General features: G+C 48.4%; 2 protein-coding genes across 10 annotated transcripts in view; both read right to left on the bottom strand.

Moving 5' to 3' along the window:
• The window catches only part of LOC134523077 (beta-1,4-galactosyltransferase 3-like), a 44299-nt gene extending 41927 nt beyond the window's left edge, over positions 1–2372 (bottom strand). For 3 of the 8 annotated variants that reach the window (XM_063351535.1, XM_063351548.1, XM_063351558.1), the window contains exons 1-2: positions 2132–2371; positions 1566–2013 (exon numbers count right to left, since the gene is read on the bottom strand). In XM_063351535.1, the coding sequence (XP_063207605.1) occupies positions 1566–1827 (262 nt within the window). In that variant the 5' untranslated portion in view covers positions 1828–2013; positions 2132–2371. Of the gene's footprint in view, positions 1–736; positions 767–1565 lie in introns of those variants that run through there. The other 5 variants (XM_063351517.1, XM_063351542.1, XM_063351526.1 and 2 more) reach the window with 5 other exon arrangements.
• Positions 2373–6180: 3808 nt separating this feature from the next.
• Positions 6181–25143, bottom strand: part of LOC134523069 (galactosylgalactosylxylosylprotein 3-beta-glucuronosyltransferase 1-like) — a 30974-nt gene continuing 12011 nt past the window's right edge. Inside the window, exons 2-6 of one of the 2 annotated variants that reach the window (XM_063351508.1) lie at positions 16488–16632; positions 15619–16157; positions 14006–14302; positions 13396–13503; positions 6181–9637 (exon numbers count right to left, since the gene is read on the bottom strand). In XM_063351508.1, coding sequence (XP_063207578.1) covers positions 13417–13503; positions 14006–14302; positions 15619–16157; positions 16488–16599 — 1035 coding nt within the window. In that variant the 5' untranslated portion in view covers positions 16600–16632 and the 3' untranslated portion in view covers positions 6181–9637; positions 13396–13416. Of the gene's footprint in view, positions 9638–13395; positions 13504–14005; positions 14303–15618; positions 16158–16487; positions 16637–25143 lie in introns of both variants that reach the window. The other variant, XM_063351499.1, reaches the window with a different exon arrangement.

The following is a 25143-nucleotide window of genomic DNA, read 5'->3' as shown; positions in this document are numbered from 1 at the left end:
ATGTGAGAAAGTCAGATTCTCAATTTAAATGCACAACTCTAGCATATAAACACCTTGCTTTTTCCAAAAAAGCAAAGGAGGAAGAAACAAGCAACTGATTATTTGTGTAGAAAGTTCAACCTCTAAGGGAACGCAATTTATTCACAATATTAATGAAGACACTGAATATCTAGTACAATGCTTTTCAAGCTGTCAGTCACAAAAGGTTCAATGGACACCACTAGGCATTAAAAAAGTAGCATTAGTCAGTGAGAGCCTAGTTCCTCCAAGGCAGAGATGTTTAGCAATTTTACTTTAATTCACAGCCCTGGAAGAAACAAGATGCTGTAGATTCAGGAGGTAAGAAAAAGGTGGATGAGCTGCAAGCTGATCTTACATTCAAACAGTTACTGAAATGATCTACTATAAGTGGAAAAAGTGCTGCACTTCATAAATGCCCTGATGCAGAAACCATTTAAGCCATTTGGCGTTCTTCCAGTTACTTTAACATGCTTTGGAGTAGACACAGTGACTTATTACCAGCTCTGAACTGGAGACTGGAGTCCTCAAGAATTGATTTGAAATCCTATTTAATGGAGTTTATGAAATTAATACTAAAAGGCACCACTCTCTCTGATATAATGCTTACAAGAGAGATCAGTCCCAGAAGAGAACATACCAACCAACCAAGACATTTATGAAGTATTTCTAGATCTATTCGTACGTGCCTGTGACATACAAAACAAAGGGCAAATACCTTACAGAGCAGCATGCATTTCTCAGGGGGTGTGGGGAGAACACCCAGAAGAGGTGGTTTTGCCTCGGATTTTTGGTTTCTGTCTGTAACATTCTGTTTTCACTTTAGCTTTGAAGTACCACATGCAGGCCCAGCCCCTCTGTTCTCAGCACTCTCGGGGATGGGCCAAAGAAGAAGTGTTATTAAGATTTCACAGCTCTAAGAGCATTGATTTCTTTATTATAATTTTACTCTGTCTGTCTCCTCCATATACGTCACTACTCTTGCTTATCTGATGGTCTGCAGGCAAGCTGCACAGAATTGCATCTGGTTTTGTTTGGTTTTCTTTTTTTTTCTTTTTTTTTTTGATCAAAGCTTTCTCATTTGACTTTTCAGGACAGCGGATTCTCATCAGTAGTGGAGACAAGTAGGGTGCAGGCATGTTTCTGCTGTGCTTTTTCAAATAAAACAATTAAGTTGGAAACACAGAAGGTCAAAATTGTGCAGGTAACAAAATACAATCGTTGGCACATTTTATATAGGACTGCCAAGAAAAAAGAAAAAAAGTTACTTGATATTAACACCATGCACCATTTTTACTCTTGTTCTACAATCTCTATGTAGCCAAATCCTTAATATCAGAAGTTTTTAGATCAGAAAAATACTTTTCCTTGCATAAAAAATACAAGTGAGTTAATTGACACAAGAAAGTTTTGTCAGTTCAGGTATTACATCACTATAACACTTTTAAAGTGGAAAAGTTTGAAAAATATACAACTTACATTTACAAAGCATCCTGCGTTACCACATACCAAAGCAGTTATTTCAAATACTACTGGCTTATACCTACCAAATATTGGTGACTGCACTGAGCAGTATGGCATAGCCTCTTCATTAGGAGCTTGGGTAAACAAGCTGAGGTTTGTATACACATCATGAGTTTTTGAGTAATCCAGAATGGGACGTGAGTCTAAAAACCCACGGAACACATTTGAAGGTCCACCTCGGTAGAGTATCAGGATAAATATTGCTTGGAAGACAAACAGAAACAGCAGGAAACAAGGATTTTCCACACGAGAGAGGGACATAGCTTTTAGCCCATGCTCTGGCATGAGACGGGTGAGGAGTTTTAACCGCCTTCCGCCAGCTGCCGTGCTACCTTCAAGGCTAGATCGCTGGGCAGGGAAAACCTCCTCCTCCTCCTCTTCTTCAAACTTTCCGAGGCGGCAGCCTGCTCTTCTAGCACGGCTTCGCCGGGACGCTCGGAGCCACACCGCCCTTTCCCGCTACCAGCCGGCCTGAAGGAGAGAAAACCCTGTTTCAAACACACCAGGGGCAGAAGAGCCGCGGGGGCTGCGGCACCCGAGCCCGGCAGCCAGCACCACGGCGCGGGGAGCGGCGGTGGCCCTCACCCACCCTCACGCCGGCCCCCGCGGCACAGCCTGCCTGAGGCGGAAGCAACCGCGGGGCCGGGCGGCTCCAGGAGAGGCCGGCGGGGCAGGGAGCAAGCTCCCCTGTAACCCTCCCACAGAGGCTCCCGGCCTTCCCCTGCTCCGCCCCGGCCCGGGCTGAGGGAGGGAGGGAGCGAGCGCCCTCACGGCACGGCCGTTACCGCCCAACCGTCACGCAACGGCCGCCCGTCACCTTCTGGCGAGACTACAGCTCCCAGCATGCGAAGCGCGGCAGGGAGGAGCCCGGCCGGGCTGCCCTGCCGCACGGCATGCTGGGGGATGTAGTCCTCCGGCGCCCTCAGCGGCCGCCGCGGGTGGCAGAAGGCAGAGAGTAATGAACTGCTCTGGGGCTACTCCTGAAGGGACCGCGGCAGCGCAGCCTCCGCAGCGAGGCACCGCCGGCCATGGCCTCACCGCCCATAAAAATTTTGTCTCTTGCAGCCTTCTCTTTAGTGGCCTCCCGTCACGCTCCAAGGGGTGGCCACCAGCTGGGCCACCAGGCCCTGAGTGCTGGCTCGTCTGCTGGCACGCCTGGCCCCAAACCAGGCGAAGCCTGGGCTGCTGTGTGCCCTCCAAATGGGGCGGCATGGCAAAAAGCCGGGGGTAGAAGGGTGGTAGGGTTTATACGGGGAGCTGGGAGTACTCTTGCCTCAGTGCTGAGCTAAGATGTAGGGGACGCATCTATAGGAAAGTTCACCTCAGTCGTTCTGCTGCGCAGAACAACCCATTACTCAATTAAAGTGGATTGCTTAAGGCCTGGATGTAAATTGTCATCATTTCACATTTACTTTTAAAATTAAATTTACTTTTAAAAATGAAAAATGTATTTAACATATTTTTTTGCCCGGGCAAAGTCTTGCTCTACTGAAACCCAGTGCTGCTGCTGCAAAGATTGCTTTCCTTGCACGCCGCTGTGCGTCCCTACCGTTTACGTTCTCCCTGTGCCGTTCCCTCCACAAGCATGGCAAACCCACCCTGCTTGTCTTCCCCCCCATAAAACAAAGCAACGCTTGCTGTTCCACAGCAAGTACAATGCCACGGACAGGAAAGAATTAATCTCTGCGTCAACCATGGAACAGAGGAACCAAGATTTTTGTGATATGACCTGGGGTTGCAGACAGGAACTGTTTTAGAGCCTGGTGCTGCTTTGTGCTTTATGCTTTGGTTGCAATCCTCCCTTGGGTCGCAGGAGGAAATGGTGAGGTAGGAACAACTTGGGCAAGGCGGTTCTGCCTCTATCTGTCTCGGAGGCAGGGAGAAGCTGGACCAGCTGGAACTGTCCTGTGCTGGCGCCTCTGCTGACTTCCTCAAAGTCAGGGCTTAGTTGTAAAAATCGTCACCTCGTGTCTGTTCCTGGGCACAAGCAGCAGGTCAGCTGGAAAGGCAAGAGCCTACCCCAAGCTGTATTTTTACCTGTGTGTATATATGCTCTCAAGACTGCAAAATGAACGTACAACTAGTCAGATCAACTGCCTGCAGAGGAGCTGAACAGCAAGTGTTTCTGAGCTGAATCTCCAGGAAATTCTCTCTCAGGAGCATTCCAAAACCAAATACAGTTCCTCTCCTTCCCCGTGAGCTATCATCCCAGGAACATGTGGATCAGAAACCACCATAAGCCTTTTTCTCACAAGAGGGCAAGGAAGTATGGACTGGAGAGCAGAGTACGTATGAGAACTTCATGGTGCCAGCAGGTCTGAGCCTTTTCAAGGTCACGGTGCTCATGTTTTAAACAGAGCGGTGGAAAGCTGGAGTGTGTTTTGAATTAAAAATGAATCCAATTATTTAAATGCAAAAAAAATAATTTAACCGCCTCCACCAAAGCGTGGAAGGGAAGTGGCGGGCATTTTAGCAACCCCTGCGCACAGATTTATTGAGGGCAGTGGTGGAGGAAAACAATGTGAGACTGGATCTGTAAGAAGCAGGCACCAGGCTGTCTTCAGTCAAAGGTCTGCCTTTCGCATTTTCACATGTCTGCCTGAGAAATTAAATTGAATGCATACAAAAAAAAAAAAAAGACAAACACCATCTTCAACAGAGCTTGAAATTAAGTTTGTGTGAGAGCCTCTGGATTGTCCCAGGGGAGGGGGGCTTCCCCTCCCTCCAAGTGCAATTTCACCTCCAGTCAGCCCTGAACGTGATGAGAGACTGAGAAAAGTACCTCGCACCACTTAATAAGATTCATTCTTGCTTGCTCTTTCCCCTTCTCCCCGCCTTGTCTCCTGGGGCCTGCACCAGATCCCCGTTGAAAATGCAGCAGAATTGCTGGGAAGCTTGGCCTTGAAAATGCAAGGAGGGGAGGAACGATGCGCTGGTGTAACAGTGATACCAAGCAGGGTGCTCAGGCAGTGTTGGTCAATGTCTCTTATCCACTGCCCTCCCGATCCCCAGGGTTTCTGTCAAGGGAAGAGGAAGGTGGCGTTAATCCTTGCACAAGCATTGTAGAGGCTTTCAGGCCCACAGGCAAGCAGAGCTGCCCCTCTTCTTTGGCGGGGTGATGGGGTTTTCTAGGGTGGATGTTTCAGGTACCTTTGGCCATGGCGCTTCTTTCTTCAGCCTTTCACAGGCTGTTTGCTTGCACACTGCACGTTGCACTTTAAGCAACACCTTTGTGAATGTGATTTTTTAATTACGTAAGTATGTATTTGGCTTGTACTCTAAATCGTACTCTTTAGCTTATACACTAAATTTTTAGCAATGCTTCCTCAAAAGAGCCTTAAAAGTGCTTCCATGTTTCTGGGAGGAGGGTCATTTGTTGTTTTTAAAAAACCCCAAAATTACAGATAGCTGATGTGATGCACCTTGCCCAAAGGAGAGAGTAAATCAGTGAAAGCATTAGAAACAGGACCTGAGTCTACTAGCTACTCCCAGGCTTGTGGATTAGCCAACAGTGGGCTCCTGTCAAATATGTCTGTCCATTCTCCTCCAGTCTGGAGAGAAAAGGAAGAACCAAGAGACCAGAGTTGTTTTTCTACCTGATCCCACTGGATTGACATCTAGTGCCCCAGTGAGAGTTTATGCATTTTTTTCCAGTGGGTTGTAGCCTACAGGGACTGGCAGAATCAGGGACTGGAATAGCGTGCAGTTGGTTAGGAAGATTAAGCCTGGTAATGCCTTAGCCTGTACTCAACCTGTTGGTGCTGCTCCTGGGTGTCTCCCCCTTCCCTCAGGAGGTGCAGTGGGGCTGTATTGTAGAGGGCCACAAGCTACTGCCTTTGCCTGCTTCCTATTGCTTCCTATCCTGAGCAACCGGCCCTCCTCCAGGAGGAAGGAAGTTGAAAAATGTCTCTTGAGAGGTTTCATGGCCTCCAGAACCACCCGGGAGTGACTTTTCACAGAGCAGACAGGCAAAATGGATATATTTTTCAATCAATTTTTACTGAGACCTGGGATGTAATATGTACCCACATCCCTGCAGGAGATCCCTTGTGTCTTACCATACTGCTGCCAGGAGAGCTTGTCCTGGCTCTTCTCAGAGGGGAGGACAGTGTGCAGGAGCTGGCTGGCCCAACAGAGCTGGAGTGGATACCGTGCACGCTGCAGACCTCATAACATCACCCAGTAGATGCAGCTTGCCATTGCACCTTTCCCCTCTCCCTTGTGATGGAGAACTGACTGCCTGCCCTATGTTGTCACCACCACCCACTTCTGAGCTGTGGCCAGCACCTTTAGAGGGCAGTAATCTCAATAGGAATTGTTTGTTGTCACGTCACCAAAATGACAGCTTGCTGCTAGAGACACCATAAGAATATGGAGTTCAGGCTACATTCTCTTGTCTCCTTCTGTCTCTTTCCTTCATCTCCATAAAGTGGGCATTGGTCTCAGGGACCTGAAATGTTTTTGCTTGAATTTCTCATGTGGCATTTGGGTCAGATGAAGACTGAAGGGAGTACCCTCAAAATGAGAACAACTAAAACTGATACATTCTCAATTACAGAGTCCGCTGTGCTTTCCTGGAAAAGAAGTAAGCACTTACGCTGTGAGACAAGACAATGGTGCAATATTGTACTATTCACATAATATTTAATAATGCTCTAGTACCATTCAATATAAATAAATAACCATTAAAAATTACTTTCTTGACATTCTCTTTCCTTTGTCAACAGTATTTTCTGCAACAGGAAATGTTAGTAATATTCATTGGTTGTTGAATTGGATGAATCTCAGAGAACATGAATATCAGATACTAATATGCTAGTAAAAACCAGGTGCTGGGATGTCTTCTCTTCTTTAAACACTTCAGGCTTGATCTGCAGCCTCCCTCCTTATGGCATTCACTCACTGCATTCACTTTCACCGAAGCCTGTAACTCTGACCGCTGCTCCACCACTGGGCTCTCCCACCCAGCTCTGCTAACAAACAGACATCTTAATTTGTGGCGTCTGTAATTCGCCTGCCCTTAGCTGATACACCTTGGCCAGCAGCGGTCCTTGCTGTCCCTAGGCTGCTCCACAGGCAAAAGTGTATTTGTGATGAACGGGTCCAAATGTCTGCTGGCCTGGAGTATCAGCTGTGTACATCCACGCTGTCCATGCAAGGTCTCGGTCCTGCACAATTTAGTGACTGGTTCTTGATTCTTGGATTCACAGAAACTCTCCTCCGCAGGGCCAGGCTGGGGCAAGAATGGGATGGAATGGGCTGGTGGTGGGAGCAGGCTCTGACCGGCGCTGAACTGACAGTGTAGCCCGTGTCACTGGATACGTGGTTTCCAGTGGGAAACCCATGAATAATAATTTTGCTTTCTTATAGGGATGCAGAGAGAACAGCTCTCTAAAAACATGTGTGCGTGGGTATCCTTTGCAATGGGAACAAACCCTTGCTGCAACTACCCACCTTCAGTGACAAAACCCTATGTAGGGCCTGTGCGAGATCAAAGGCCAAGGAATTAATTGCCATATCCCCTCCTGTTCATTCAGGCAGAAACCCTACCCATCTCAGAGGAGAAAATGGAGGATCGTAAATCAACTCCTTTATTCCCTCACTCTTGCTCATTCATCAAAACCACAAAAAAGGGGACTTAATCTTGGTTTAATGCTGGACGGAAGCATTGAGCCCACCTGCCTGGTGGCAGGGATGGGTCAGCAAAGCCCACTGGAGTGCAAGGCCTGTTACTTCCCATGGGGGACAGGACACAAAGCTCTGACAAATGGAGAATGAAAAGTGTTTTGTAGACACCGGGCTTCCTTCATGCTATCTAATGCCAGTAAACCAGACCCTTGCTCTGTAAGGACCTTTCTAGGGCCCAGAGAAGACACCGTTTTTGTGGCCCATTCAGTATTTCTTCATGCGGAGATGGCTGGCATGGTGGCCTTGTAGTGCTGGATGTGTTCATCCAAAAAGATCCTGGCCTGGGCCTCACTCAGCGTGGCCTCCATTTCTCTATTTGCTGCCTGTTCTGATCTCTCCTGGCTTCCTCTCTGATAGGAGGCATCTCACCCCCTTTGCCCCCTCCTGTGCTTTAGCCCCCTCCCATAGCAGTGTGCGCAGCCGCTTGTTCCCCATGTGAGGGAACATGGACCAACTCCCTCTCTCAGATACCCTTCGAAGAGCCCCCTTCGGGCAGGCTTCCTGAGATCCCATGGGGACTATCTGCTGAGCGAGGCACTCCTTTGCACATGTTTTTACCTTGCTATGATTGCTCGGGAGCCAGAAACTTAGTGCCACCCACGTTTCTTGCATAAAGAAACTGTAATTCCTTTCACTGTACTCCCCTCCTTGCTGTGTTTCTGATTATTTTGCCAGTTTAAGACACCATTGTAAAGAAACCCCGCGGAGCGCAGAACATACGACATTCATCGGTGAATGCTAAGCTCTATGGTTCTCCTGTGAGAGGCTGGGGCGAGGGGGGGGAAATATTCTTTCTTCATGAACATGTCAGATGATCTAAGCTAAAAACCAAAACTAAACAAGGAATAGGCAGAGAAGAATTCTAGTATAAATAAATCAACAAATAAATAAGTCTCCTGCCAGCCCAGAATTTCTCGGGTGGGGATGATTCAGTTGCTCATAACTTTCCCCCAGCTGTGAAATCCTCAATGTGTTTTGAACGCCTGAAGCCTTGTTTCTCATGGCCTGAGTGAAGATGGTTTTCAACATGTGCTCAGAGGGGTTTCTGGGTCATTCAGGGAATCCTCCTGGGAAAGTCACAGCAACACCACTCCCCACGCACACACATGGTACCAACACTTGTGCTTTTAATCCAGTGCATCCTTCCTTCAGTCCTCATTTGTCACCTCCTCCTTTGTGGGCTGCCTTCCACCTGGCTGTCTTCCTGTTTTATTGAGGGAAAGGGAAAGCCTTCCACATGACACACTCCTCTCTCTTCACAGGGCCACACATGCTTTTCAAAGTTCAACTGGAAAACCTTGTCACATTTGATAGTTCAGTTATCATCTACATGCTCGAGATACGCTTCTTGATGGTGTATCTCCACATTCCTCAACGTTCTCACAGGAGATGAGAGCAGGCTGAAGGTTCCTCTTCTCTGAGCACTCTCACCCACCTCCGCCCCAGAGAGGTGTCTTCCTCTCTGGAGGTCTAGGAAACAAGTCTGTGTACATTATTTGAGGCTACCGAAGCACCTGGTGGTGCTGCAGGAGGGTTCCGGGCTAGGAACAACGCTTTGAAGTTCACCCATCTTTACCCCTGCTTTCTGGTCTCTGCAGTGAGACACGGAGGCACGGCCTTTGAGGTACAGTACCTGCTGGGTCTCCCTGAGCGGGAGAGGAACTTTACCCAGAGGGCTCTGGGCCTGGGGATCTGGGACGGCATTTCCCAAAACAACCTTAAGTGAAGGCAGTTCAAGTTCTCAGCCAAGGCGTAGGCACCAGATCCCTTCTGAACTCTCAAACCCAAAATGAGACACTTCAGCACAGCTCCCTCCCCAACACCGAAGGCTGATCCATGTAGTTGTCTAAGTGCATCCTTCAGAGGGAGAGCCTCTCTCAGGCTAGCTTTGTTTTAAAGCTGTTTTGAGAGCATACCAGCCTCAGGCCAACAGGTCCACATTTGTGCTTTTGTGACAGCTCCTGTCCTTGAACCACCGCAGCTCACAGCTGCTGTACTGAAGCTCAGGTTTCATGATATGCCAGCAAAGACCTTCAGAGGCACCCACACCCATCCTGGATTTCAGCTTCTGTGCTGGCACAGCCAAGAATGGAGATAACATCTAATAAATTTTAATGAATGGTTAAAAACACAGAGCCCGCAGGGGAAGGGAAGGACTCCTCTCCCAGCTGAGGAACGGGAGCCAGTGCATGAAGTCAAGGGTGAAGAGCTGTAGGATGGCAGGGCACCACATCAGCTCTGTCCCTGCTCGTTACCACTTTTCGGGCAGTGGGAGCTGATCGGTGTGGCGGCATTCGGGGGTGTTCATCATCCTCCAGCAGCGGAGCAGAGGGCTGAATGGAACAGGCAGGGCACGCAGCTGCTGTGGTTGCTGACAGACTTTGGGAACGATCACTGCCCGCTGCCTCTGTCAAAACAAACACAAGATGAGGTAAGAAGGAGATAGAGGTGTCCATACCACATCCAGTACAACAGGGCAGGAGACGCATTTCCAACAAGGCTGTGCTCTGGTTAAGGTGGACACTGGGCAGGCATCAGCAAGCAGGTTCCTCAACCACACTACACACAGCTTCGGGCCAGGATGCATCTAAGAGCTGCTTGTTCTATCTGCACTGCAGAGTCCTAGCTGGGATATTTTATTTATGAATTAGCAAAAGTTTTTGAAGGATTTTTTTCACCAGTTAAATCATTATTTTAACCTCTCTGATTTTTATTTATTTATTTTAAAGAAAGAGCAGGAGGATGAGATCTGAGGATCCTTGTTCAGTCTGTCTGGAAGCTCTGAAATGCAGGTGAGCCTGTTTACAAACATCACAAGGCAGAAGGAGTTCTATGCTAACCTAAGCAAACTCTTCTCCCCGATGCCTGTAAATAAATATTAGCATTAAGAATGGGTAGTTTTTATAACACCAGTCTTGCATGATAGCTTTCAGGGCTCTAAGAAAGAGAAATATGAAGCAAAATTAATTTCCGTCTCCTGCTCTCAGAAGGCATAGCCTGTTTTTCAAGGGGGTTTCAACACAGTTGGCAGGGAGAAGTTCTGTGAGAACTTTTGGTTGCTCTGTGGCCCCTGTTGCAATACGGTCAATCCCAAGGATTTTCCCCATCCTTTACTTTCCCCTTCCTACTCTGCATGTCCCCACAACGTTTCTCACAGAGCAGGCTTATGGCCATTTTCCACACTATTTCCACAATGAAAGCCTTTTTCCAGTTGAAAATGGGCTCAGAGACCCCCGTTTTGTCCCTCCTGCTCCTCCACTTTGCATGAAGAGGCTGGGGAAGCAGCTGAGGCTCTCACCTCCAGTCCTCAATCCCAGCACATCTCAGATCCTGCCTAGTGGTTCTCAGGGCAGCAAAAAAAGCAGGATTTCTAGTGCAGAAAAGAAAAACTCTTTCCCTTTTTTAAATGTTGAGGTCTTCTTTTTCTTTTTGTTGTCCCTCGTGAAAAGCAAAACCCTGATGTGTCCTATTGCTCCCCTTTTGCAGATCTGCTCTGATTTGGCGCACAGAGTTCTTTCCCCCAGTCTCCGCTGGACACAGCTAAGGGTGGTGGGAATGTGGGCAAGGAAGAGAGTGGACTCCATCTGGGATAAAATAACTGCTATTTATGCAGCATCCATTGAAGCCCAATCTTCACAGTTCACATGATCAGCAGGTCCCTTTTACACTGTGTCTGTGGCAATCTCACAAATAGGCACATGTGCCAATTAGCCGTGACAGTGGTCCAACCAGAGATTAACAGACCACCAAATCCCGCACCAAGCAATGGCTGCCTGGCTCACGTCTGCAGGCACTGAAGGGGAAAGAAGCCTCTAGGAGGTCTGGGACTTGACTGGCTCGATCTGATCCTCAGTGAGGACTAATTGCCAGGAGGGAAAGACAGAAATATTCTCCCTATTGTGTCTAAGAACAGAACATCCTCAGGGGAGCAATTTTACCTCTTTTTTTTCTCAGCGGTGGCTTACTAGATCATGTCTGTCAAGGTCCTGAAGCTCAGCAGCCTTGATAGTAAGGACCTCTGAAACACCATAACTGTCAGCAGAGATCTCAATTTAAAGCTTTAAGAGGGGAGAATCTAATGATTTTGCTCGATTGCCCAGTCAAGCAATTTACCTTGCAGGTGTCTCCTGGAGTGGATGCCACCTGCCCACTTTGCAGGTCAGAGCAGCTGCCCCGCATGGCAGATGGTGGTGCAGAAGGGATTGCGGTCAAATTCTCTGCTAATGCAAGTGGAAAGCTCCTTCAAAATCTATGGAGCTGGCCCAGTCGAGACTCTGGCTTGAGAGCACCCTGAGAGAATGACTCTGGGTAAGGGTGCAAGTCCTCCTGGTGAATGGGTGGCAGCGTCTTGATCTCTCAGACTGGTCGTTGCTTCCCTTTCTTGCAACACATGACCTATGGGGAGCTATTCCCATGAGAATCCATAGCAGGTGTGTGGCATTTCTCATGAAGGATGGCTGAGTGTTTGGCCAGGAAGAGAGAGTGAGGACAAAAGCGCCGATATGTAAATGGCACATTTATGAAAACATTACATTCCACACACTGCATCCGTAGTGGAGCAGTCAACCCCTCCTCTAACAAGTAGGAAAAGGCAGGCCTAATCTGTTGGAGTTTTTATAAGCCTGCCCATCCTTTACAAAGTAAGTGGTAACTGGATTCTGAGTTAACTGGATTCTGAGTCCTTATGAGCTGAGTTCGGGCAATCGTAGCTTTAGCCTACTGCAGATGCAGCAGGGGTGGGTGCGTAAAAGGAGCTTGTTACTGCTAGCAGATTTCACAGAAGCACGGGTTAAAAGAGGTGCTGCTGCCTAAGCATGGGTGTTTAGCATCATTTATGGGTTGCTAGGATATCTGAGATATTAATGAAAAGCTGGCAGATACAGTACGCAGTTTGTGCCCTACAGGAGGGCCAGGTAGGCTACCCCCGGGTCCCTGTGGTGGCACCAGGTGTCTATGTTTGGGCAACAGAGTGCTGTCCCTCACATCTGCTGCTAGGTGTGCAGGGGCTGGGATTGCTTGGCACTTTGTACGGCTGTCACTCAGAGATGATGAGATGATGTGCAAATGCTGTATGCTGCTACCAGTAATGCACACAGCAGATCAGTGCAGAAGTTGAAATGCTCATGACTGCCTGTATAAAAGCTGCCAGTTTTATTTCCACTGGTAGAGCTGAGTTGTATATTGGGGTCAGGACTGAAAGCAGCCCTGGAATATCTTCCAAAGTAGGAATTAATCATTCAGCATCCTGTATCCTGCCACAGATATGAGTCATTCCAGAAAAAGCTGGGTACTCCCAAATTGGGTACCTATATTTTTTTGGGATTTTTGGGCTAGGTATCTGCCAAGGGCAAACAATGGGATCAGAGGGCATGGCAGCTGGCAGAGGAGGTCATAGCTCCTCTGAAGCCTGTTCTTCATCAATCTCTACTTCTAAGAACGTCTCACTGATCTCTGATACATTCCTGCCCCCACCTGTGGTGGTTGCCATAATCCCCCATCCTGCTGCTGAACCTGGCTCTGTGGACCACAAAGGCACTCCTAGTGCCTTCAGTACTTCTCCTCAGCAGCAGATGTATTCCTAGCTCTGCTAATGTTGGTACTGAGCCCCTCAAACTGCGAGAGTCTCTGTAGGTTGCTCTTTGCTGGTTCCTTTGCTGGTTTGAGGTCGTCTAAGTGTCCCATCGGCTTTTCCCTGCTGCGCCCACACTGCAGTTTATGCAGGATAAAAGCTGAAGGTGGATGCATGATGCACTTCAGAAGTGACAGGGCTGCTGGGTAAAAGCTCGTCTGCAGGAGTGTGATCTCTTTCAACACACCGTAGGACAACTTCCACCATTAAAGAGAGTTTGGAGCTGGCAGAAATTGGGGAACAAGGAATTTGGCTTGTCATTATTACTGAGTGAAACCACAGGATTCTTCTGCCACTTTTCTCTCTGTCTCTGTGCGGGCAAAGCTTCCGTGCAGACTGCAAGGAGGCTTGAATGAGTATGAAATGCAGGCTGTAAGTGGGTAAAGATGGGGATCTACTTCTTGTGCAAAGGGTGGTATGGTAAGGGAGTTACTGGAACAATCATATATGCAGTCTTTGAGGCAATAATAGCATCAATAGGGAATCAGGTACAGATTATTTGCCTTGCCCAAACCAGTAAAGACAAGAGTACTCACGCCCTGGAGGTGACTCTGTGCTTACACCTCTACTCTGGGGTCTGTAAATCCGCGCTTGCCTTCGTTAACCAGAGTGGGCCTCTCAGTTCTTGTGTGCCAGACCAACACCTAGAGGGAATCACAAAGAGTTCAGGGGCTCTGGATGCCATGGAAACACTGAGAGCAGCGCATCCTTCAGGGGGAAACCTCAGCAACCCGGGGCTTGCAGCTGTTTGAAGCATGTCATTCGAAGGGGTTGAACCTGGGAGACGCTTCACAGGACCGTGAAACAGTGACAAGGAGGAGGGATCATTCTGGACCGAAGCCCCAGGCTCAACCCTCTGCCGGTTCTCCTGGATTTTGGAGAAGCACACTGTGCAAATTTTATGGCTGAGGCTCTTTATTAACACAGTTACAGTGCATAGCACTAGCCGTTTCTCAGTGTTCTCTGAGCTTCCCGTCTCTGATGCACTTGCCAGGCTCTGCCCGTCTGTCCCAGTACTGTTCGGCACTGACATGCACCAGCACAGGGCAGGCACAGTGGAAAGTGGAGGAACATGGAAGGAGGCTGCAAAAGCAGCCAGGACCCAGTAAGGAGAATGCATCTCCAAGGTCTTTTGTACTTACTCACCTTTGTGCAGTTGGCTGCTTTGGGCTCCAGGCCATCCATAGTCACTAGATCCTTCAGCAGACTGGTTTCCTGGTAGCCTCCTTTAACTCCCTCCAGCTTGAAACTGGCCTGAGGCTTCTCCAAAATCAGCTTGATGCTGATAGCAAATCCAGCCATGTCAATAGCAAAGGGCCGGTTAGGGTCAAAGACGGTTTTCCAGCCCACCACCTTCCCTGCTGGGCTCACTTTTGGGGATTCATATCGCAGTCCCCCAACAAAAGCCACCGGCCAGACTGACACCCTCCTTGTGTAGCGCATCTGTGTGCCAGAAAGAAACGGTGCTGTGAAAATTCAACCCCGCGAGGTTTGTCCCAGCCCATTAGTGTACCCATCCTCTGCTTTCATTGGCACCTGTCCTCCCCCGTTGACTTCCCACACAATCGCACAGCTCTCGGCAGCACAAGCTCTTGTTCACCTGTGCTGTTCCTTGAAGAGCTACAGCTTGCAAAGCTGCAAGGGTGTTTCAGCACGTCCTCTGAACACCAAACTCACTGCTTTTCTGTGCCCACGTTCAGTCCCTCAGAAGAAGGAAAATCTTCGGCTTTCTGATCTCATCTGAACTTTCATCATTTTTTGTAAAATTTTCTCAGTAAATGCCAAACACAACTTCTGCAAGGCCTCTAGCTCCGTATTATCAACTCCACTCACTCCAACTTCACCCTCATGCAAGTAATCTCCCTCCCTGACTGATGCATCTTTGTCCTCATTTATTGCAAATTCCCACTACCGTTGTTCTTCCATCCATGGCTACTGCCTAAAAGAGCACTGTTTTATTGAAACTGTCAGAAAGGACCTGGAAAGAAATAAGAAAGGATGAGCTTAACAGAGACCTAAACAATTCTGAAAACTGGAAATGTGTTCTGATGCGTAACTCTGTATTTCAAGTGGTGTAGTACAGTTTGGCTTAAATTGGTGACAAGGGAGTTTACTGAATAATCATTTTTTGCAAATTTACAATAGACTTGGCATCTCACAAAAGCCAGGTTTCCAGCAGAGGTCTGGGCAAGCTTCTGTGATCCCAGGGGCACAGCCCTGTTGTGGTGGCTGGAACTCGGAGTACAGAAGGGCAGCCAAGAGAAAAGGTGAACTAGAAAGTCAGTCAACTTTTCTAACATTCCCTACCCATCACACCCCTGCAACAGTGCAGATCTATGCTTTACCAGAAGTTTGTCTTCAGTGCTTGTTTAAATCAGGTCAGCTCTCTCTGAGGAGAGGTACAAATTCCAGACTATATATCCTCTGGTCCCTGGCAAAAGGGGCTCCAGCTGGTGCAATGTTGTGTGAGTGGCTATTTGCATCTGCAGCCTACACCATGATGGCTGTGAGCGTGTCTTGTGAGCATGGCTACTGGGTTTGCATAACCGTGGGTTTGCATCTGCCCTATACTCAGCTCCCACTGAGTGCAAGGCGGGCAAGGAGATCTCTAGGCAGCATGCTAGAGCCCTTGCCTCCCAGCTCGTGCTAAATGTCCACATGCTAGTCCTATCTTAGAGGTCTTTGCAAGTGCATCTGGCCTTAAGAGGCATTACGGCTGTATCCTGCTTTTCTGTCCCATGTAATTTTGCGGCTCTTACCTCTTCAAAGAGCTCCAGGCTGTAGGTGTTATCATCATCAGCAAAATACACTACCCCTTCTGGTGGCGCTGTGTTGCTGAAGCTGTCCCTCAGCCAATGCAGCCCCAGGTTCCTCTGTAGTGTCCCCCTTGGGGTGTGGGATGGGATCCAGGACAGTCCCAGCTTCAAACTCTTGGGTGTCTCCACATTGAGGTGGGTGAAGTTGAGCCCTGCCTTCTCCAGCAGGTTGGATACCAGGTTGGTCCTCCGGGGCGAGTCCTCCACCACCACCCAGTGCAGGTTCTGTACGTGTAGGAAGGTGTTGGCCAGACGGGTCAGCTCAGCTTTTTGGACTGGCCGGGTGTAGGTAGGGGTGATAACAAAGATGGTTGGCAGGGTGTCTGACCATGGGGGAGGCCTGGAGTACACATAATTCTGGATGACTTTAGGCGTTGCCCCTATGCTTTGCTGCTGCCGAATGCATGATGGGAGGCCTTCTTCTCTCAGTGCAGATGTACCATTGAGAAGAACTTTAGAGGTCACGTTCTCATCTGTCTCTTCTGGGACAAAAGGAAGGAAGGAAGAAGAAGATACATGTTAGAGAACTAATCACTGCCAGGCTGCCTCCTCTCCAGGGAGTGTCTGGGGACACATCTATCTGGAGCTGGTGCTCAGCACATCAGCATCCTCTCCCCAAAGCCAGCCTAAGGTGCATGTTTAAAGCCCTCCTAAGAACAGTTTGTGTGCTTGCTGTAGGCAAACCCCGAGGAGGCCTTCAGGCCAGTTTGTCTTTGTTTAACCCATCCCATGAGAGAGCATCTCCTACCAAGGGTTCGCACCAGCAGTCGTCACAACCACCAGCACACTGACACCAGAACTCTTGCACTTACTTCTCAACAGGCTGAGGTAGCGGGTAGTTGGGTACTGGTGCCACAAGGTTAGGAGAAGAGCCCATGGCAAGGCGATCAGGAGCGTGGTAAGAAGGTTACGTCTCCTCAGCATGCTGCAGAGAGCTTCCAATGCCCAGGCATCTCTCTACCTTTCAGAGCGGAAAAAAGAGTAAGGCTTCCGAATTATCAGTCACCGCAAACATTAGGACAGTAATCCTAGAGGCCAAACTAATAGACTGAGTTTGTCTTGCTTGGAGGGAGGCATGATAAATGTTGGGCACCAAACCAGCAAAGTGTTTCTCTAAGTATAAGTTTACGAGGAGCCCCATTAACGTTGCAGGCCTGAACCATTATCCAGTTGCCCTGGCCAATTCCTGTGCTATTGAATAGCAGCTTTTATCTATTTATGTTGCTATAAAGAACTGCCCCATGATGAACCCACTATCCTTGACTTGGGGTCATTCATGTTGCTGATTCTGAAGCCAGAGAGGACTGTTACTTGCCCCCTCTCTGGGGCTGGTATTTATTGCTGAGCTTTGTAGCGATCATTTAATTTGCTTCTTTTTGTACAATTTTTTAAAACTCTGTGCGAGATTCGTGTTCCTGCTTATGCAAGTGGACAAAACAGAAAATGTCATGGATCCTCAAGATAGCCAGCATCTCTTTCATTCCTGCAGTTTTAATTCCATCCTGCTTATGCAGGTGCATTGAAGCAATCAATGATTGCATGCCTACTAAGTTTTCCACGAAATCCCTGCCTCAGTCATTCCACGCTGCTGGTGATGCCTGCTGAAAGTTTAATTATTCCACATCCCTTTCTACTCCTGGCTTGCAGTGTTTGGCCACTGCAGCATTTAGTTTAAATCACAGACTTCAGAAGACTTTAATTTCTTTCTTAGCATTTCTATAATGTACGTGATCGTGAGAACTGAGAATTGCAACACTTAATGTTTAGTTTTGAAACTCCTTCTATAAGGTGAGAGGAACTAAAAGAAAATAAAGAAAAATAAAGGGAAAAAGTATCAGGAATAATCAATAACAGGGGGTGGCTTATTTACAGATGGTCGAAGCTACAGTAGTCCTGTGCTTGATTTTTTGTAATTGTTGAGCACCTTCAGCTCCCACTAGTTAATATGAATAATGAGCAATCAGTCTGTCTGGAAATCAGATCCTTGTCTTCTCAAGGTAGCCATGCCTTCAACAAAGTAGCCAACAGTAATGATCAGTTTGGAAAATACAGACCAAAGTATTTGGACACCTATTGCAGACTGCTTGTCCAGGGACATAACTCAGCCCTGTGTAAAGCCATGGTGTGATGAGATCCCTTTCCTGACTCACCTGTTTGAGAGACCCTTAACAGCTTGTGCGCAGTAACTCATATGAGCATGACATCCCAGAGACAACTTCTGGAAGTCCAACATCAAATGGGCTTGTCTAGTGCATGTGCTGCCTTCGGTGTGGCTCCGGCAGACTGTCAGTCAGGAACATTTTCCTCCAGCTTCTACCTTCTGCTTTGGTCCCTCTCTGGGTACAAAGTCTCCTGATAGTGTTATTACACACCAGCAACAAAAGCAGTGCTCCAGAGAGAGATATCCACTTCTGCTGCTGCAGAACAGCAGCCCACAGAAACACTGAATGGTACCAAGCAAAGTTTCTTGTTACCATCTGAGGTCTTTCTGCTATCACTCCAAGCAGGTTGCCTGATACCTGATAGCTGGATTTTATCCCCCTCTCCCTTCTGGTAACATCTGTAATCTGTTTCCTCTGGGATTACCCTTCTGATGCCAAATATTTCTGCTGGTGGACTTCCTTGCTACCACAGCGATGCTCGCTAGGAGGCTAAAAAGAGCATAAAACTTTCATAAGCCTCCTGCAGAGAGATTTCTGTTGGGAAACTACAGTCACACATCCCAGAAACTGGAGAACTGCTGAACGGCACAGCCCCACCGGGCTCTCTTGCTCTCCTAGGCTGAAAGCAATTTGAGGAAAGAGGATGATGGCATCACCCTGATACAGAGGATGGAAAGGAGGTTCAAACTCGTTGGCTCTACATTCCTACACTGCCAGGGATTTCCTAGATGTACTGAAGGCCATTCCTCTAAAACAAAGGTCCTCAAAGGGACATAGGCACGTTGAGCGCAAAGGAAGCTCCTTGCCCCAGATTTGGGCCCGACAGCTCCTCACCTGTGCAAAGGGGAAGAATTGCCCTGCTTCAGCCTTAAAGAATCATGTGAGAAGAAACACGACTGCCGGTCCGAACGGGCTCTGCTTTGCAGTGACAGCAGCCACATGGTACTCCTGGAAGGTGTCAGGGGATGCTATGCTAAATTAATCCTCTGGGACCTTCTTGGGAGCTGCCTTTAATTTTTTCCCTTGACATTTTACCTTGGTCTCCTGACAAAACAAGGATTATGCGATCGCAGGGCTCCTCAGTGCCCTACTCTCAATAACTATCAAACCCATATCAGCAAAATCTGACTGAAGGCTAGCATGTCTCAGCAAGTCTTCTGGCAGGCAAGTAGATACTCACGAGCCCTATTAAGGAAATTGCTGCAACATGAGCTCATTCTGTGCTAGACACTAAAAGTACCATGCTGGAGCAGTCCCTCTAGGGAACCTATCTCCATTGCTCCCCAAACCAACCATTTGTGGTTGTAATCTCTAATGCTTCTAGCCCCCTTACTCAAGGAACACCATGGTGGCCATTCATCTACTTTCAAGCAATGGAAAAATGGATGAAGAAGTGGGCCAAGGAACTTGTGTGGCCTGGGGCACATGGCATTCTTTTGGTGATGCCAGCAGGAGCCTTGTACAGCAAACATGCTGGCTCTGCATAACTTCATTGCTTTCTGATGGCCGGGTCCAGGGCAGGTACAAGAATCTTCTTCAAGTTTTAGTGCCAAAAGCATAGGTGTTTCGTAAGCCAGAGATCTTGGCTAGACACAGGGCAGGATGGTGTTACCCACAGCGGGGGCTGCTTTCCCGCCAGGAAATCCTTTCCCTTACCAGTGTAGAAACACAGAGCAAAGCTTCCCATCACCTGGGGCCACAAGAACAGAAAAAGCCACCAAAGAAATCCAAGGAGGGCTCCGTGCTGACTTGTAGTGGCAGCAGACACTAGGTCCACCTAGGCCCAGGCTTGGGATCATCACAGCTTCTTGCTTCCTCTCGTATGCTTGCAACTACTAGCACTAGAGCCAGGCAGCCAGTGTTTTTTTCCCTTTAATAAAAGCCCTTAATTACACAGGCACAGTTTCTATGCAGCGGGCCTGCCACTGCTGCAAACTCGGGTCGCTTCTGGAGGAAAGGAGAAGAGGAGGCGGCGGTTGCAGCTGTGTTACCAAGAGAGCACGCAGGAGAGTGGATCAGAGTTAGAAGAGCTTTAACAAATTCCCTTTCTAGTTCTTTCTCCTCCTCCTCCTCACAGCCAGCCCTGTTCGTGCTTCCCAAACACCGCTAACAAGCAGAGATGCTGTCTGTGTGTGCAACTCCCCTGGTGCTCCTTGCTTATTTATTTCTACATGCACCCTCTCTCTATTGCTTTGCCAAAGCATGCAATGCTGAATGAGTTAAACTCTCCATAAAGCACCAGGTCACTTTTGAACCTTACAGAGATGTCTGACTTTTACCCCATTTTCAGAATGGAATACTTTATTTTCTCTTTAAAACCTTACCTTCTCTCTCCCACTGCCGCCCCCTGCATCCGCCATGCTCGTGCTCTTCTCTGTTCCTTTACATCTTTCACCTGCCTTTTCTCAGTCCTCAAGACGCTCTCTTCTTCCCTGTTTCCAGGATTAGAGGAATCCCCTGGCCTACTAATAATTTTAGCATTCATCTTCTCTCCTTCCCCACACAAAGGCCCTTTGCATTTTCTTAATGTGCACCCCGCATGGAATATTTGCCACAAAGTGGTCCATTAAAGCATCAGACCATCCTTTTGAAAACACAGCATCAAAACCCAGTCACGTGTCAGTGCCTCTGGGTAGCCTGATGATGGCCCCAGTGGGGCTTATGGAGGTTTACTGCACATAGTTTTACCTACTTTTTATAATTAAAAACAAAGTCCCCTAAGTGGCTCAGATTAATTGCATGCCTGGCTGGCAGGCATTGCTGTGTGTATTCTTGGCACAACCAGCTACCTTCCTTCTGCCTTTAAACCCATTCAGAGCAGATCCTATTAAATGAGATTCAAGATCAGAAGAAAATTTTGTGATCATCTAAACCCACCTCCAGCGATCATCCCGTAATTCCTGGGTTTAAACTGTAGAGGGCAGGGACTGTCTCTTAATGTGCTTGTACAGTCCCGCACTGATCCCAACAGGAGCCTTTGGATGCGATTGCAATACAAATATTATTGATTGTACTCTTTTGCTGGCTCTTCTCCTCCCTTGCTGTTTCCCCTGTCCTGCCTATTCCCCTTTGTCTTCCCTTTTCTTTTTTTCCTAGTGTCTCCTGCAGCCCCTGTTTGTGTTACACACCCTTAACAACATTAGCTGGATGTTTGATGGATGCCTTCAATATGCTGCCTGTAGCCTTCTTGAGCTGTTTTCCAATTACACATCCCTCTCCTTAATTTCATCCATCAATCTTCTGTTCTCCGTTAAAAAATAAACAAACACACACACACAGAGCACAAAGCTGAGTATGATAGGGACAAAATGTTTCTCGTACTACTCTCACTTCATGCTGCTTTGTCAGACTTCTCAATTCCCGGGACACAACAGCATCCCATCTCCGTTTAAGCTCGTGTGCTGCTGCAGAGAGCATTAATCTGAAAGGATTCAGGAGAAGAGAACAAGAGAAGCACACAGGGGGCAGAGCCCAGCCCCATCCTGGATGCCCCAAACTGATGGTGAAGAGAAGCAAGATCTGGCTGAGGCTCAGAGCATCTTGTATGACCGATCCCTTCATCTGCTGTTGACTAATTACCAACACAGGGTACAATTTGCTACAGGCAAGGCAGCTCAGATGTTGGGAGAGGGATAAGGATTCCCAGGCTGGAGAACAACCCAGGCAGCCTCCCTCTTCAGATACAACTTTAAAAGGTTGTGACTTTCTCCCTGAGTTGCAGAGTAGTTTGAAAGGACACCTTGGGTGAATGGTAGAGAAAGGTGAAAGTTAGGGAGAGGCCCAGCAGACCGGGGTTTAGAGGGCTGACGTGTGAGTTCAGATGCCTGCGATTTTCCTATAGGCCTGTCGAAAAGCTGCTCAATTTACGTCCTTTTTGATAACTCAGAAACAGTCAGGATCACACGGGCTTTAGCAGTTCTCTTGTGAGGTTTCAGTTCTGCCCACCACCTGCCTGATTCAGCGTGAGAACCACACCTTTCCAAAAGTTTGCTCTGCAAGAGAGGTGATTTTGCAGCCTCTGGTTCAGGGCAGCCAGCCTGTCCGAGCCAGGCTTACGAGACCCTGAATGCTGGAGCAACCCCAGCCCCAGGACTGTATGTCTGTAGTCTGAGACACAGACTCTAAAGATCATTTATCTTCCCAGAGGGACAAATTTCACAGTTCAAACTGTCTCCCGGGAACATCCCGCCACCCGCTGTAGAGACTTTTCTAGGCAAGCACCCAAAGCAAACTAGTTTCAGCTAATGGAGACAAAAGCTTCAAGAAATGGCCCCTAATCTTGGTTTGTACCCTGTTTGCAAGCCTACCATTCTGCGTGTACCCGGGAGGAGAGAGGTGCGGAGAGGGGAGGAGAGAGGGGTGTGAGGAGCAGAACTGGAGCAGAGCTGCCAGCAGGTTCAGACGACTCTTAATTTCACACACCAAAACTGTCAGCAGGGTTTTTGGTTTGTTTTGCCTGCGTTTTGCTGCCTTTCTCCCCTAGCCCCTAGCCACCTTGAGGAAGTCCATGCAGATTTCATGAGTTCCCTAACTCCCGGTGTGGGAGATGTGATGCTGAAGGCAGAGCAGGGAGCTTTCAATTATTGATGAGAGCGACCTCTCTTTAAACAAGGAATGCATAATTCATGGCAGCGCCGGTATTTGTGGTGATCAGCAACGGCTCTGTCTCTGCTTTGCTGAAATCCAGAGGAAGCCGCTGTCCCCTCTCCCCACATTCCCCCGGGCCCATCAGAGCCTTCAGCCGAAACTCCAGTACTGTTTAAAACTGAGACACGCCGAGATGCCGCAGCGCTTCCCCTCACCAGGCAGTCTCCTGCCTGTTCGAGATGTGCACAATAAAGTGGGAGGACAGATGCAAGGAACCACAGAAGTGGGTGGAACGGGTTACTGTGCTGGGATAAGCAGGGGTAATTACTGTGCAAACACAGCCACAACAGGACGTTTCTCGGCAGCGGAACTCCTCTGACCCCGAGACAGGTCTGCAGGAACGGCGTGGATGTAGGACAGAAAGGACAGGCTAGATCTGAAGGACAGTGCCTGAGGGTTCACATCCAGCTGCATTCCTTGTGGGGGTGGGAAACAGAAGGGGAAAAGGGAGATTTGGTTTTCTGCTCAATAAGCAGCAATTTCTCCCCTAAACTCTGATGGAACTGGGTGCCTGAAAAGCAGAGGAGAAAAAAAAAATAGGACGAGGCTTTTTTTCTAGGAAGGTAAATATTAATGATGGAACAGGGAAGGGAAAAGCTCTTTCCTCAACCCAGAACTGGGATCTTGACCTCCCAGTAGCAGAGGCAATGCAGGCCACTGTGGTCCTCTCTGGAGGTGGAAGGGTGCTCTTCTGCTGGGGATTTTAATTGTCCCTCTGCTGAAGACCTCCTGAATGGCTCCAGGCAAGTGACGCCCACCAGCCATCTGAATGAGATGGGTATCTCCCTGCCACTTGTGGGAACAGAGGCTGGGGCAAAATTAAGTGAGCCCCCTGGAGAAACAAAACCCAGAGAACTACAAATAATAAAACAATATGGGGAAGGACGGCCAGGTCCTTCCCCAAGGCAGGAAGAGTGGAGCTACCAGCAGCTGTGGGGTTTCAAGGTTCAGCCCCATCCACACTTTGTCACTCGGTGCGCGGGCTCCTGCGGACACAACTTCCCTGGGAAGTGAGTCACTCCCAGTGAAACAGCCGCCCTTCCCAAGCCCCCACGCTTCTTCCTCAGATGTAAAGAAAGGCTTCATCCTCTCCCTGCCAGCTCCAATCCCTTTGCCATATGGGACTGCAGTTACTTCAGCTCAGAAACCAGGCTTGTCCTTGGGGAATGCGCCGTGCATCCCCCCACGTCCCTCCACCGCCCGCATGAACCCAAGTCAAGCATCTTCCTCCAACCTTCGTCCGTAAACAGCTCGGCACGGCGCCTTTCCCGAGAGCATCCTTATCCCAGGCGTGTGGCTCGTGCCTGAGCAGCTCGGAGCGGGGGAGGGGGATGCTTTATACAGGGCTTTGTTCCCCAGTTAAAAAAAAGGCAAAAAAAAAGGCAAAAAAACCCCAACAGAAAACAAAAAAGAAACGTTGACGAAGCTAATTAAATCTGCTGGCTAGGTCCCGCGGGAGCCAATACTTTTGAGACAGCGCGTGGCTCAGCCTGCTATCCCCAGGTAGATCAAGGGTATCCAGGCACTATCTGGGCTATCAGCAGGAACACAGATAACCCAGTTCAGATATAGACTAGACCTTGAACTTGGCTGCAAAGCCCAGCTATGCAGGAAGCCTTCCGGAGCCTGCAAAAGGAGGTCTAAACCAGGCTATTTTTAGTCAGCCCAGACCCAAACGTCCTTCGTGATCGACCCATGCGACCTGTCACCGCCCTCCTGTTCCCCTGAGGTTTGGCGAGGGTGGGCTGTGACTCAGAGGGACACAGCCCTCCGCCCCGTCCCAATTTCTCTGCATCTGCACTGCAGAGCCATAATCCAGGGGTGCCAGAAATACCCAGAAGAAGATTGGCAGCTCAGGCCCAAACAGAAGCAGGAGGTACCAGATGTCTCCTGAGAAAGCCAGCTCTCTCCTGAGAGACCTCTCCGCTTGGAATTATCCTCTCTTGAAAGGGAAGTCGGGGGCTTATTCAAACGTCGACTTCTCTCCCCTGCTGCCGAGCTCTGGCAGAACCGAGGTCCTTTTTAGGTGCTGATGACTATTACAGAATAATCATTCCAAACATATCAGCGTGAATCAGCCCAATATCTGCATTATCCAAAAAAAAAAAAGCTTTCTTTTTTTCCGAGGAGGTAAAATAATTCTAAGGAAGCAAAAACAATACCGGATTGTTCCAAAGTATCTGTACATTTCATCCAGAGCTTTCCCTACTGAGTTAACAGCTGATGCCTGTTCAGCGGGAGTGGGAGCTGTCATTTTGCAGGTTTCTTACAAAAGCAGAAAGGAAAAACCCATAGTATTTGCTTCCAGAACATTTTCAAAGATGGAGAGGAATTACTTTTTCAGAGAAAAAGGCATTAGGCATTATTTGATGGATAATTACACTTCACAGGTGCTTGTTTAGGGGGAAAAAAAAAAAATCACGTTGATCACAAGCTCCTTGTAAAGATATGGGGCCCAAAGGCCAATGCTGTTCCTCTGGTAGCAGCCAGGATGCAGAGACAGGCTTTGATCTTAGCTATGTGTCAATATGACATCAAATGCAGACCTCCAGAGGAACATACTATCACTAATGCACACTCTCGATTGATTTAGACAGCTTGTTTTCCTCCTGCTTTCAAAGGCAATGTCGAAATGCTCTTCCCTGCTGGACTTCCCAGT

The sequence above is a fragment of the Chroicocephalus ridibundus genome, chromosome 1 (assembly GCF_963924245.1).
Source record: "Chroicocephalus ridibundus chromosome 1, bChrRid1.1, whole genome shotgun sequence".
Classification (NCBI taxonomy): domain Eukaryota; kingdom Metazoa; phylum Chordata; class Aves; order Charadriiformes; family Laridae; genus Chroicocephalus; species Chroicocephalus ridibundus.
The sequence above is the reverse complement of the archived record's forward strand: the minus strand, read 5'-3'. Positions and strand labels throughout refer to the sequence as shown.